The sequence below is a fragment of the Bos grunniens genome, chromosome 12 (genome assembly GCF_055505025.1).
Source record: "Bos grunniens cultivar Pamir isolate PY7600 chromosome 12, Bosgru_T2T1.0, whole genome shotgun sequence".
Lineage (NCBI taxonomy): Eukaryota > Metazoa > Chordata > Mammalia > Artiodactyla > Bovidae > Bos > Bos grunniens.
The window spans coordinates 36505204-36520194 of record NC_141176.1 but is presented as its reverse complement, the minus strand read 5'-3'; the positions used below and the strand labels follow the sequence as shown (position 1 = coordinate 36520194).

Below are 14991 nucleotides of genomic sequence, written 5' to 3'. Positions count from 1 at the left end.
AGCATGAATATTTCCTGAAAACTGAATTTTCTTCTTTTAAGTTGGGCCAGTTAAGAAAGCTGCTTTGCCCTCTCAGATCATGCTTCCTCACCAGAACAGGGTACAATAATTAGCTCAAAGGATCTGACAATCAAATTATCTGATAAACACACTATCTAATATGAAGCAGGAGCACGATCAACTTACAACATTTTGTATCTTCGAAATTAATTCCTTTAAGTTGCTAATACCCAAAGTTTCTGAAATTTCACAAAAGGTTATATATTTGTATACCGCCATAATAATGTACTTCTGGAGGAAAGTATTACCCAAAAAATATGTAACCTGAGGTGTTTTTAATCCTTTAATCCAGTAAATAACACTCACAGGAATTCTTCTTAAAAAAAAAAATAATAATAATAATCCAGGAGGCTTCCCTGGTGGTCCAGTGGTAAAGAATCTGCCTGCCAATGCAGTGGACACAGCTGTTCAAACCCCACTCCAAGAAGATACCACATGCCATGGAGCAACTAAGCACTTGCACTACAACTTCTGAGCCTAGAACCCACAAGCCACAATTAATGAGCGCCTGTGAGCCACAACTACTAAAGCCTGTGTGCCCTGGAGCCCATGATGCGCAACTAGAGAAGCCAACACAATGAGAAGCCCACACACCACCACAAAGAGCAGCCCCGGCTCACCGACACTAGAGAAAGCCTACATGCAGCAACGAAGACCTAACACAACCAAAAGGAAGTATTTTTTCAAAGATTATAAATATAAATAAAATAATGAGTATTAAAAATAACAGGCAAGAAGAGTTACGACTGGAGGAGGGAAAGAAGATGGGAGATGGTAGAGCTGAGGAGTCGTCAGCAATAGGAAACAGGGCAAGCTGCAATTTCACTCACACTTGATGCAGACGGAACACATCTTTGAAAGCTTGCAACTTTAAGATTCCTATTGAGAGGACTTACCGTATATATTTAAACATACTAGTGTATGATATGAATGAGTTAAATTTTATTAGAAAAAGAGTGACTGTACAGAAACATTAGGTTTAGGGTACCAAAAGAAACCAAAAATATCTGACTAGTTTCTGTTATTTGCTGAGCTGGATTTTAACTTACTTGGCACCAGCAGTTATTCAGTGACTTGACTGAAACTGCTTCAAAAACATGAACTAATTGTGTTAGTCGCTCAGTCGTGTCCAACTCTTTGCAACCCCATGGACTGCAGCCCACCAAGCTCTTCTGTCCACGGAATTCTCCAGACCAGAATACTGGAGTGGGTTGCCATTTCCTTCTCCAAAACATGTAATGAACAGGCTAAAAAAAGCTAAAGTGGATTTTATACTAAAGAAAATGATAATCTACCATATAAAGATTTACAGATGAATGCTGACCAAATGGCTGATTCATGTCAATGTATGGCAAAAACCACTACAATACTGTAAAGTAATTAGCCTCCAATTAAAATAAATACATAAATAAAAGAAAATACTGGCTCTAGTATAAAGAATAGTTTAGAGGAGGCCAAGATTAGATGACATAAACTCCAATAAGAAAGCCTCTGCAAACTTCCCTGGTGGTCCAGTGGTTGAGACTCTGTGCTCTCAATGTAGGGTGCACAGGTTCAATCCCTGGTCAAGGAACTAAGATCCCAAACGCTGTACAGAAAAAAAAGACTAGTTGAGTCAGTAAAATTATTTCACACTTCACTTCATAAAAAATAAAAACAATGTATAAATATATAAAAGAAAGAAGGTTGCCACAGAAACCAGGCAGCTATCTGTAGCACCTTCATCTCTGACGGGCAGCCAAGAAAAGATAGATAAAGGTTCTTTTGTTATTGTTGTAGTCATTAAGTCGTGTCCAACTCTTTTGCGATCCCATGGACTGTAGCCCACCAGCTCCTCTGTCCATGGGATTTTCCAGGCAAGCATACTGGTGTAGGTTGCCATTTCCTCCTCCAGGGGAGATAAAGATTTAGTGAAATACTAAATTTAAAAAAAAAAGGCAAAAAATTTAAGAGCAAAGTAGAAAGCAATTAGATGCTTTAAAGAAATGCAAAACTCTGGCAATTCCCTGGTGGTTCAGTGGTTAGGACTGCACACTTTTACTGCATGAGCACAATTTCAATCCCTGGTCAGGAAGCTAAGATCCTGCAAACCACACAGCACAGCCAAAAAAAAAAATGTAAAGGAAAAAATAAATAAAAAGTTTTATGGAAAATGGAAAAGTGATAGGAAGAATCAGAAAAAATTACATGGAGTATTAACAGAAAAGAACAAAGGGGAGAGAATATTAAGCAGACATAATAAGAAACCTAGAAACAAGGATGGGAAAAAGTTAAGCTTCTGATATATACTTAAGCAGCTTGTCACATTAAGTATCTGACCAGTGAATATTAATAAATGTATGTTATGCATAACACCTGCTATGAGTGCTCTTAAAAATTCAGTTAACAACAAAAAAATCACACACACAAAAAATTCAGTTAGCCCTGTCTCAAGTGTTCAAAGTGTTCTTGCAAAATACTAAGAATTTAGTCTTCCTAAATTCCCATATCCATCAGCAAACCTGAAATCTTTTTCATCTCTGCCAAGGAACATCCATCTGTAATCTTTTGACACGTAATAAGAATCTTAAATAGTCAGCTTTTTTAATTTTTTTTTTTTTCATAAGGAAGTTCTCTCAGAAAAGCAAAAATTTTATTTCTAGTATTTTGAGTTTGAACTGTCTTGAAACTCTTAACTAGCAACTTCAATAGTAACAGTTATCAATGAGAAAAGTACCTTGCCGCATGAGCATCAGCTGGTGCTCGTGCCGGGCCGCTTCCATCTCCGCCTCCAGTTTCTCTTTGGCTTCTCGGATGTTTCTGTCAACCTGCTCGCGCTGCTGCTTCTCCATTTCATCCAGAGCCTTCCATCGAGATGCATACTCAAATTCAAATGTCCCAGGCTGAGCAAAACGTGGTGGCTGTTCTCTTTCCCTAAGTTTACATGAAAAGACATTAAAAGTTTTTAAACATATGTTTAAAAACTAAAACAACATATAAGAACAACAAGCATTACCATTAACTAAGCTTGCATAGTGTTCATGGCACTATCTGAAAAGTAACCTCCAAGAAATACTTCACAGCAATGCTGTCAAGCACTTTAACAAGCCTAAGTTTAAGAAACTGCCCAAAGATGCCCAACTAATTAATAAGCAATAGAACCAGGATTCAAACCAAGACAACAAGATACTACAACCTGCACTCCCCAAATTACCACCTCCAATAAGGCCTTTTTGGTTTTCAATCAACAATTTTATATAAGGCAGTCCGTAACATATGAAGCAAATGTCCCCCAAGTTAATGGTCTGAAGTCAGATTTTTCTAAAAGTAATAACTTTTAGGGACAGTAATAAAGCAGAAACAGTTTGTTGAGTGTTATGTGCCAGGTTAATTGGCTACACCAAATAATACAGGCCTAATTTACTTCAAATTGTTTTACACTTGTTTGCCTTGCTAGACTGTAAACTCAATGAGTATATGAAATTCCTGTAAGCCACTGTACCTAAGTACCTAGCACATACCTAGCACATTGTACACATTTAGTATTGATTTCTTAAATGAATGAATGTATGACGGGGAAAAAAATCTTTTAAATGAAGACCTATGAATGTACCCAACATTCAAAGAATTTCAATTATTCGAAAGTATTTTTATAAGAACACAATTCTCACCCACCAATAAAACTACAGATGCCTTGTAATCATAAATTTTAACTTTTATTTGGGGATGGGGAGGGGAAGATGGTGGATGGGACAAAGTTGGGAGATAGAGGAGGAGGTTGTCACAGAGGGAAAACATAGTGACAAGAAACAGCTTCAAAGATATTCAGGGGGTAGATAAAATCAAAGTTAACCATGATCAAGGGATTCCAGACCTAAAAATAGACTTGGATCTTTTTCTTTTTAAAGCACTGACTGGAAAAGGGAAAGGAATAGAGAGATCCACCACCCACTAATTTTTCTGAAAGAACTGTTTATTAGTTAGCAGTTCCTAAGTCAGGTGTTGACTACAGTAATAAATATAAAAACTTCATTTTCTCCCAAAAGAAACACTATTAGAAACAATATGGATTTGGGGGCACCAGAGCTGAATTTGAATCTTGACTCTTAAGTTTCATGAATATTCCCTTCAGAGCATAACTCTTTAGCAGTAAAGTTTAAAAATATCATGAGATCATGTAATATTTGCTGGAATAATTAAGTCATTATATAAACAAGTTTGATTTTGGTTTTGTTTTTTTTTTTCCCAATAAACAAGTACAATCTATAAATTCTACTTCTTTTAACACCTTTATAATTCCAGTTCTCTAATTCCTGAATGCAAAAGGATGCTCTACTTAAAATCTGTAATAAGCTATAACCAGAAATCAAATGAATAGGAAATTAAATGTAAGCCTTTGAGAAACAGCATTTAAGAGAAATTTACATGGCTGAGTTACAACTGATTACTACCAATCCCTTGCTTCTAGGACACATTCTGCTGGGTGTCCCTCCCACTGCTCCCACTCAGTCTCTGTTGATTCCTTTTGACCTTCCCAACTTCTGTCAAATGAGCAATCTGGAGTTGGTCCTTTGACATTCTTTTCCATCACACTGGTAACTTGAGCCCAAACAGCACATCTGAATTCCAGATACAAATCCAACTATCTTGACAACAGATCCCAAAACAAGGTTCCTGATCCAACTCCCCCAAATCAACTCCTCCAGGTTCTCCATGTCAGTCACTAGCAAGTCTATACTTTCCAGTTACTTAGGCCAAAAACCTCATTATCACTCTTTTAACTCTCTTTCTCCCACATCTCCATATCCATCAGCAATATCCAATCTAGTTTCAAACCACATTCAGAATCTGACCACTTCTGGTCATCACCACTGTAACCACTTCCTGTCAGCAGGATCCTAAACTTACCCCCCCAATCCCACCATTGGCTCTTTATAATCTATTATAACAGAGCAGTTACAAAGCTGCTTTAAATTTAAAATTAAATCACTATCCTGCTTCTTCCTTTCACATGAATCACAGAAGTCAAAGTTAGTTCAATAGACCACAAGCCCCACAGTCTACACTCCTCCCACTATGTCCTAAATCCTCTTGATCGCTACAAGGCTCCCCATACTCACCCTGGTCCAGTTAACCTAGCCTCTTCACTGCACCTGCACCATGCCAGTCCTCCCCCAAAGCCTGCAGAGCCGTACCCCTCAGCTGACTGAGATCCCTATCCCATCTGGTGCCCTCACCTCCCACCCCCTTCCCCCTACCCCCGCTTTCAAGTTGTGAATCAAATACTACCCTCACAAAAGCTTCCTTAACCACCTGTATAAAAAGAGGCACAATCTTCTACTCCCCTACACCCACTTTTCCCTGGTTTTCTGCCATCTTTATTTTATTGTTTACCCCCTTCTTCCCAAGGGCTTCCATGATAGCTCAGTTGGTAAAGAATCTGCCTGCAATACCAGAGACCTTGGCTCAATTCCTGGGTCAGGAAGATCTGCTGGAGAAGGAACAGGCTACCTACTCTGCCACATAGCAAGAATTTCTGGTTTATTCTGTTCATTGATACATCTCCAACACCAGTTAAAAATAAGCACCCAGGGACTTCCCTGGTGGTCCAGTATTTAAGAATCTGTCCTGCAATGCAGGGGACGTGGGTTCAATCCCTGGTCGGGGAATTAAGATCTCAAATGTCGTGGAGCTACTAAAGCCCTCCAGTCACAACTATAGAATCTGTGTGCTACAACAAAAGCCAAATCAATCAATAAAAAAGCACCCACATTTGTCATTTAAATCAACTACAAGGAGAAAACCAGTCTAAAATCAAAGAGTGCTATTAAAACATGTGTAAAACGTTATTTTGAACACAAACTATCAAATCTTAAAATCATAACCATTTTTTGGTCAGGATGAAGAGAAATAAATACTTTTATGCATACACCAATGAGTATAAATTGGTATAATATTTTGGGAGAACCATCTACCAGAATTAATCACCATTAAATACGCATACTGTTTGATCTTAGCATCATACCTCACTTTAGTGGTTTTAAATGGTATTTCTCACTACTTAGTGTATTTATTAAAACATTATTCTTTGGTTCAGTATTTATTGTGTAGCCCTGCCACTAGAAATGTAAGCATCATGAGGGCACTGGCAGCATCTAGGACAGTGCCTAGCACAAAGGCAGTCCAATATTTAGGTTCATGCACACAAATATTACAGTGTTTTTTGTTTTTCAGTCACATCACATAGCATGTGAGATCTTAGTTCTCTGACCAGGGACCAAACCAGTGGCCCCTGCTTTGGAAGCACAGAGTCTTAACTAATGGGATCATCAGGGAAGTTCACTACAGTCTTACTTATTATAATAAACAACTTAGTAGTTAAGAACAACACAATGTATTCACACAGTCAGCTTACATAAAAATATCTGAACCACACTGAATGAAAAGTAATTGTTAAAAGGTTATTTTTCTTTTTCATCTCTAAGAATTCTTTGGAGAAGGAAATGGCAACCCACTCCAGTATTCCTGCCTGGAAAAATCCCATAGACAGAGGAGCCTGACAGTCTGTAGTCCATGGGGTTGAGCAGGACACGACTGACAGAGCATGCATGCATACACACACACACAACTTTGGTAGATACCACAGATTGATAAACTTTTAAAAAAAGAAGAATTCTTACCCTTTCCCAAGTTCTTTAACTAGAATCATCTTTCTACTCCTGACAAAGTCTCCTCTTAATTCATAATATACCTGTAGCATACTCAATACAGAAACTTTTGTATCTAAAATTCACTGTTTCTCTGGCATAGGTACTACAGACAGTATACGCTTATGGAACCCACCCATGCTCCAGTTATAAAAGTTGAACTTTTCGAAGTCAAGTTAACCTTTTAACAATATACACAAGAAAACTAGCATTCCATGTAGACCAGCCCACTCTATTAACCAGATTGTTACTGGCTAACAAGACTAAATAAAACACCTTATAATCCAACAATATTCAATAACAAATGTAAAGTAATAAACACCCTTGAAAGCACATTCTAAATTTATCAGAATTTATCTTCTTATAAAATCTTACTTATGATACTGCTGAGTTTTCTGCATTAGTTTCTCTGGCAAACCATCTTCATCATCAAACTGTTCCATGGGCTCCACAATGACCGGACGAGGGGTCCTGGACAGGTAAAAAGCATTAATAAGAATTAGAACAGTATCTAGAACTAAAATCCTCCTAGAAATCTTTTATAATAATTCCAAGATACATACTTGGAAAATTTATCTGAGAAAAAAGTCTTAGTAAGTATCACATATACACACAAAATCAGTCAATAAACACTGGCTGCACCAACACAGGTGAACATATAAGTCAAAGATGAGTGCTTATTTTTAGAGCATGGAGTCTATTCGGGACCACAGAAAAAAACATCAACATAGACCTGCCTGACCACTGCAGTTAACTTCTACAAAGAGCAACGCAGAGGAGCAAGTACCCAACTCTCCTGTGTGTCTCATCCACACGCATACCCGGACCCCCATCCCCTCCATGGCCTCAAACTCCCAACTCCACCCAGCTCCCAACCTTCCATTGTCCAACCAGTCTCAAAAGGAAAAGTCTTTCTAAAACTTAAAATATATCAGCCTAAAAGATATCAGTCAAGCAAAAGGGAAGGGGGTGTAGAGGGGCAGCCAGAAGCAACACAATCAAGGAAGAAATGGGGTGTGGGGACAAGAAGAGTAGATGATCAAAGAGCTGACCTGGAAACCCTCCTTCTGTATTGTTTTCCTAAGGAAGGGAAGGCTCACTGAGGAAAGACAAGAGAAATAAGTGGAGGAGATGACATACTAATATTAAAGTTTCCTTGCTATCAGTCTCTCAGCATGAAAGCAAGTCTGAAAAATGAACAGAGATGCTTTAAAGAGAAAAAAAATCATGGCTAACTTCTGAGGTGTTAACAGAGGAGCTAGAGAGGTGAAGGAGCTTTCAGGGTTCAAAATATTTCTTTCCCTTTATAAAGACCCAGAGATTAACAGAGACTAAATCCTTCTCTATATGGAAAGTAAAGCTATACAATGGTCACATAAAAAATTATTCCTGAGCTAGTGAGACATTTGATAGAGAAAAAGAATTACAAGCACGTGTAGAATACCTCGGAGTAATGAAAACAATGCAATTAGAAACCTCAGGTAAAGTGAGTGGAAACCCAAAAGAAAAGGAACTTACAGGCCTCATTCTCCAGTCTGAGACCTCATGTCCAAGAAGTAAAAACAGAAATGTAATAAAGAATGAGTAAATACAGCCTCAGAGAGTTCACACAACTCAGTGAAGTTTGAGAAAGCAGCTGAGAACTGAACCCACCCAGCCCACAGGAGGATGTGGTACTTCTAAGAGGACCCGAAAGGGCACAAGGACAAAAGGAAGACACATCATACGGACCACTTACCCCCCTAGAAGCTGAGGCAGGGCCACCAACATTCAAAGAGTAATACAGCCAGGTAAGAACTACACCTGAGTAATTAAGTGTTATACAATTCCAACTTCAGGGACTTCCCTGGAGGTCCAGTGGTTAAGACTCTATGCTCCCAACACACTGGGGGAAGGGTTCAACCCCTGGTTAGGGAACTAAGATCCCAGATGCTGCAAGGCTTGGCCAAGAAAAAAAAATTCAATTTCAACATAAATGTGGCCACTAGATACTTTTCTACAAGTTCTCTAGCAGAGAACTTGACAAACACACACTAATGTTATATATTTACATCTTATTTCCACTATTCCATTTCTCAAGAGATACATGAGTCAGTAAGGATCACACAACCATTCATCATATTAAGACCATGCATGTTGTATACAAGGGACATCTTTAAGGGACCGTGTCTTGTTTTATTGGGATACGTGCTAAAATGTGAACATTTATGGTTTCACTGTATGCACCACTCCTGTGTCCAACCGACTTTGTTTATTTAAGTTTTAAACTTAACATAAGGACTCCAAGTTCTCACTGCTGAGGACCTAGGTTCAATCTCTGATGAGGGAACTAAGAATCCACACCCCACAAGATTTGGGCAATGTGGCAAAAAAAAGAAAGAAGGAAAATCTAACTTAAATTTTGTCTATAGGACTTTCCTGGTGGCTCAGTAAGTAAAGAATCTGCCTGCCAATGCAGGAGACACAGGTTTGAGCCCTGATCCAGGAAGATCCTACAGGCCCTGGAGCAACTGAGCCAATGCACCACAACTACTGAGCCTATGTTCTAGAGCTAGGGAGCTCCAACTACTGAAGCCCAAAATGCACCACCACTAGAGAAAAGCCCATGCAGCAACAAAGACCCAGCAGAGCCAAATAAGTAATTTTCAAAAATTTTGTTTATACATGTAATTATTTAATTTACTCCTTCTACAAACATAGGTAAATATTATATAGAAAAAAAGACTGACAACCATGTGTTAAATCTGGAATTGTTGTGATACCTTTTCCTTCTCACGCTGCCCCTAAATTAATCATTACCTTGACTGTAAAACTGATAAATGTTCAACTGTGAAAAAATTTAAACAATATAGTATTTTTATGTAAGAAAGTAAGACCCAGGACTTCTCTGGTGGTCCGGTGGCTAATACTCAGCATTCACAATGCAGGGTCCCGGGGTTCAATCTCTGCTCAAGAAACTAAATCCCACATGCCACAACTAAGACCTGGTGCAGCCAAATAAATAAATAAGTAACTTTTTTTAAAAAGTATAAAATACATTGATAGGCAATGGAAAAATTTTTAATATTCAATTAAGATTAAATTCTGACATTCAATATTAAATAATATCAGGTAAGCGTTGTTTCCTCAGTGTGACAATTACACTGCAGTTCTGCAAGAGAATATTCAAAGGATATACATGCCAAGTACTGTAATTCAGTACTGTACTCTGCAGCTGACTCAAATGAATTGGCAAAGAAAAAAAAAAAAAAAATATGTATGTATTTCCCATAATGAAAAAGCTATAGCAAAATGCTAACAATTAGTGAAGATAGGTAACATTTACACTAACATTAAAGGATTCTTTAAAGGGAAAATACCTTTCTCTAAATTGAAATTAAAAGACACATTTTCCTGTTTCTAAGGAAGCAATTCCCACAAAATTTTTAGGGTATAATTCGGAAAAGAGTAAGAACAGACCACTACATCTTCACTTAAGTTAACCTGCAATGATTCTTAAAACAACAACAAAAAAGTGAAAGAAAAATTCGAAAACTGAGCACTTTTCATTATCATTATGCCTCCTCAATTTGAGTTCTAAGCATGAGCACTTCTGCTGCTCTAGATATGATTCTAAAGTTTAAAGATGTGGGCATACCATTATAATAATAAATTTTTTAAATTAATTTTTAAACTTTACAAATTGTATTAGTTTTGCCAAATATCAAAATGAATCCGCCACAGGTATACATGTGTTCCCCATCCTGAACCCTCCTCCCTCCTACCTCCCCATACCATCCCTCTGGGTCATCCCAGTGCACTAGCTCCAAGCATCCAGTATCGTGCATCGAACCTGGACTGGCAACTCATTTCATACATGATATTATACATGTTTCAATGCCATTCTCCCAAATCTTCCCACCCTCTCCCTCTATGATCCAGCAATCCCACTGCTGGGCATACACACTGAGGAAACCAGAAGGGAAAGAGACACGTGTACCCCAATGTTCATCGCAGCACTGTTTATAATAGCCAGGACATGGAAGCAACCCAGATGTCCATCAGCAGATGAATGGATAAGAAAGCTGTGGTACGTATACACAATGGAGTATTACTCAGCCATTAAAAAGAATACATTTGAATCGTTCTAATGAGGTGGATGAAACTAGAGCCTATTATACAGAGTGAAGTAAGCCAGAAAGAAAAACACCAATACAGTATACTAACGCATATATATGGAATTTAGAAAGATGGTAACAATAACCCTGTGTACGAGACAGCAAAAGAGACACTGATGTATATCATAAATTTTTTAATTTTCCCTTTTTATTTTTCTGCCTCGTTAGTAATTTCAAAACAGCATAGATACATAACTTACACATACTTTTTCAACTATGTGTTAATCATTATACATACTGTATACAAAGCTGTTTATCTAAAGCCATGTACAGTATACATTTTATGACAATTTAGAGATATTTTCAAGAGAAATCTTAATTATAAAAGATGTCTACATTTCGAAACAAAATCCCTGTAATATCACCTTTATAAATCACTTGTATTAACTAAGATATGTGAGATTCAGTTAGTCAATAAATCTGATCACCTAACAGGTTCCAAGACTAGTTGGAGCTAGGGATCCAAGGATAAACAAAACAATCCCTACAAGTCTTCTAAAAACTGCTCCCGCCCCTACATGAGAAAATAAAAAGATCATTTTAGGGCCAAGAAAAAACCACACTGTCAGAAGGAATAAGAGAGAAGCCACTTTAGATAAGGCAGTCAGGAAAATCCTCTCTATAAATCAACACTTCAACTGAGACCAAGTATTCAAACAGCAGGGAGGACATCTGGAGCTCCATGAGAAGGTTTAACAAAAGACCTGAGCAAGAAGAATCTACAGAAAGTATAAACCACTCCACCTGTGGCATACTGTAAGAAGCAAGGAATTTGGCATCAGACTGAACTCCACCATTTATTAGCTGTGAAATCTTAAGCAAATTACTTAACATCTCTGAGTCAATTTTCTTATCTGAAAAATGGGACGAATAATAACCAGTTCTCCAGAAATCCAAGTGATCGTGATTAAGAAATAAGACAGATAAAATGTTCAACACCTTGCCCATTCCCTCTAAGTGCTGTGTGTTAAGTGTTAGTCAATCAGTCATGTCTGATTCTTTGTGATCCAGGGACTGTAGCCAGCCAGGCTCCTCTGTCCATGGAATTCTCCAGGCAAGAATACTGAACCAGGAGAAGGAAATGGCAACCCACTCCAGTTTTCTTGCCTGGAAAATCCCAGGGACAGAGGAGCCTGGTGGGCTACAGTCCATAGGGTTGCAAAGAGTCAGACATGACTGAGCGACTTCACTTTCACTTAAAATCACTGCAGATAGTGACTGCAGCCATGAAATCTAAAAAAAATTTTTTTTTAATAAAAATAATAAAAAAAAGAATACTGCAGCGGATCACCATTTCCTTCTCCAGGGGATTTTCCCAACCCAGGGATTGAATCCAGGTCTCTTGAATTGCAGGTGGATTCTTTACCATCTGAGCCACCATGGAAGCCCTCAAAACTGTATATAAATTTTTTTTTATATAAAACAGTTAATTGAGTGGTCTTTTAGGGGAATCTGATGCATCACCAGTGTATTATAACTGGACCACTAATCTTGTAGCTTCATCAACATTAACTGGTATATTTTCACGACGCTGCTGAGAAACCAACTGTTTCTGCAGCAGCTCAAAGCAAAGGCCTTTTGAGAAGGCCTTTGTTTATCCTCTTTGTTATCCTCTTGTTTATCTACAAAAGCTTTATTCACTGTTAACTTTTTCAGCATTCACAATGTTTATATTCTTAAAGATTAGTGGTAACAGGTTTTACTTTATTTTTAACCTTAAAGCTTTTTTGGCTAGTTATGTGGAATACATTTCTGGACTTCTGCCCTTTTAGTTTGTTCTTGGCCATCATCAGACCTCCAAGATCCTTGTGCAGCTGCTCAAGTTCCAGGTGATGCCATCTGCATGTCATTTATAAAGTATTCTAAAAGCTACCTGTAAGAAATACTTTGGCCACCTGAGGTGAACGGCTGACTCACTGGAAAAGACCCTGATGCTAGGAAAGACTGAAAGCAAAAGAAGAGGGCACCAGAGGATGAGACAGTTGTATGGCATCATGGACTCAATGGACGTTAATCTGAGCAAACTCTAGGAATTAGTGAAGGACAAGGAAGCCTGGCATGCTGCAGTCCACGAGTCACAAATGTCTGACACGACTTAGTGACTGAACAAGAAGAAATAGTTAAATATTTATCAGTGCCCGATTATGACTTTAACTAGCAGCAATTAATCAAAGCTTACAGCAGAAAATATATACTAACTACATGCCTTGCCTACTGCTTTAGGACTTACCTTCCTTCACTCTTTAAATAACTATTGCAAACTTACTAAGAATCCAGGAAAATACCAGAATACAAGTGTCAGGATTACAGTGTTAAACGAGACATAGTCCCTACCCCAGGGGAGCTTACATTCTAGGTAGAGAATGCAACCTTAAGTGCTATGAAGAAAAGTTAAGTTGGAGAGTAAAGCATTAGGCTATTTTAACGTAAAACAGTCAGCTTCCCTTAAGAGATAATATCTTACCAAAATGTGAATGAAATGTGAGGGCAAGACCTGTGATGACAGGGAAAGAGATAATCTCTCTAAAGCAAAGGGAATGGGAACAAGACCAAAGTCTCTAAGAGAACAAGCTGGCAGAGCTGTAAAATGTCTGCTCTACAAGAGCTTCAGCACAAATGCTTAACTGTCAAAAACAAACTGAAAAATGCTTCACAAGTCACCAAACTAAGCTCCCTGGAGGTAGAAAACAATTTTTCTACATTGTCTTTGTATCCAATTCCCCAAACCCTAAATATTTGAATGATTCCAATCAATAGCTCAAGTGCCAGAGCTAAAAGAAATCCATTCAATAATCAACTTAGGAACTTCTACAAATTCAGTCTGAAGACTAAGAATGTACATTGAGAACTTTCTTGTGGACAAACTGAAAGGAAAGCCATGTTAATATGGCAACAGGTTTAATGACCACTATAATTACTTTAAAATATTTTTAAGTAAATGGAGAAACACATCACGTTCATGGATTGGAAAAGGGCTGATACTGTGAAGATGTTAATGTTCCCCAGAATGATCTGTAGATTCAAAGCAATTTCAACCAAAAGCCCAGCAGAACTTTTTTAATTGACAAGCTGATTTTAAAATCAGTAAGGATATACAAAGAAATGATAATAACCAGAACAATTAAAAAAAAAAAGAATAAAGTTGGATGCTACTATCTGACTTCAAAGTCTAGTATAAGGTAATTAAGAAGTACAGTAACAGCATAATAGACATACCGATCAAGAAAACAGGAAAGAGAGCAAATTTGTTTCCAGTTATTTGATAAAGGTAAAAGGTAACAAAGGGAAAATCATAACCTTCTCAATTAATGGTGGCAGAACATTAAAGCAATGAACTGCTACCTCACATCATACTCAAAACGTATCACAGGTTTAAACAAAAAGCTACAAAATTTCTCAAGAAAATACGAGAAAGCTTTGCTACTTTAGGAAAGGCAAAGATTTCATACACAAAAATTCCAAGGAACAAACCAAGTAAGAAAATAAATTGATAAACTGGACTTCACAAAATAGAACAACTTCTGCTCTTTGAAAAACACGATTAAAAAAAATTAAAAGGACTTCCTGGTGGTCCAGTGGCTAAGACTCTGCGGTCCCAATGCAGGGGACCTGGGTTCAATCTCTGGACAATCCAACATGCCGCAACTAAAAATCTTGCCATGTGGCAACTAAAGATTCCACATGCCCCAATTAAGATGGAAGATCCTGCTTGCTGCAACCAAGACCAGGTGCAGCCAAATAAATCAATTAAATAAATTATCTTTTTTAAAAAATTAAAAAGCAAGCCACAGACTGGGATGAAATAGTGTTAATACAGGCCTGGACCCAGATGTGTTAAAAAAACATTAAGACAAACCAGCCAATTAAAAAACAGGCAAGGAACTTCTCTGTGGTCCAGTGGATATGACTCTGTACTCCCAATGCATGGGGGCCGGGATTTGACCCCTGGTCAGGGAACACGACTTACCTGACTTAGCAGTAGCAGTAGCAGGGAACTAGATCCCACATGCCACAACTAAGCCATGGTGAAGCCAAATAAATTTTTTTTTAAAAGGCAAAAATATCAACAGACATTTCACAAAAAGACA

The 14991-nt window shown here is 37.9% G+C and overlaps 1 protein-coding gene across 8 annotated transcripts in view; it reads right to left on the bottom strand.

The window, feature by feature from the left end:
* Window positions 1–14991, bottom strand: part of PSPC1 (paraspeckle component 1) — a 79653-nt gene that overhangs the window by 58902 nt on the left and 5760 nt on the right. For all 8 annotated transcript variants that reach the window (XR_015138219.1, XR_015138221.1, XR_015138220.1 and 5 more), the window contains exons 3-4: window positions 7122–7217; window positions 2777–2973 (exon numbers count right to left, since the gene is read on the bottom strand). Coding sequence is in view for 5 of the 8 variants with exons in the window: in XM_086329907.1 (XP_086186033.1) it covers window positions 2777–2973; window positions 7122–7217 (293 nt within the window). In the remaining 3 variants the exon portion in view is untranslated. The remainder of the gene's footprint in view (window positions 1–2776; window positions 2974–7121; window positions 7218–14991) is intronic.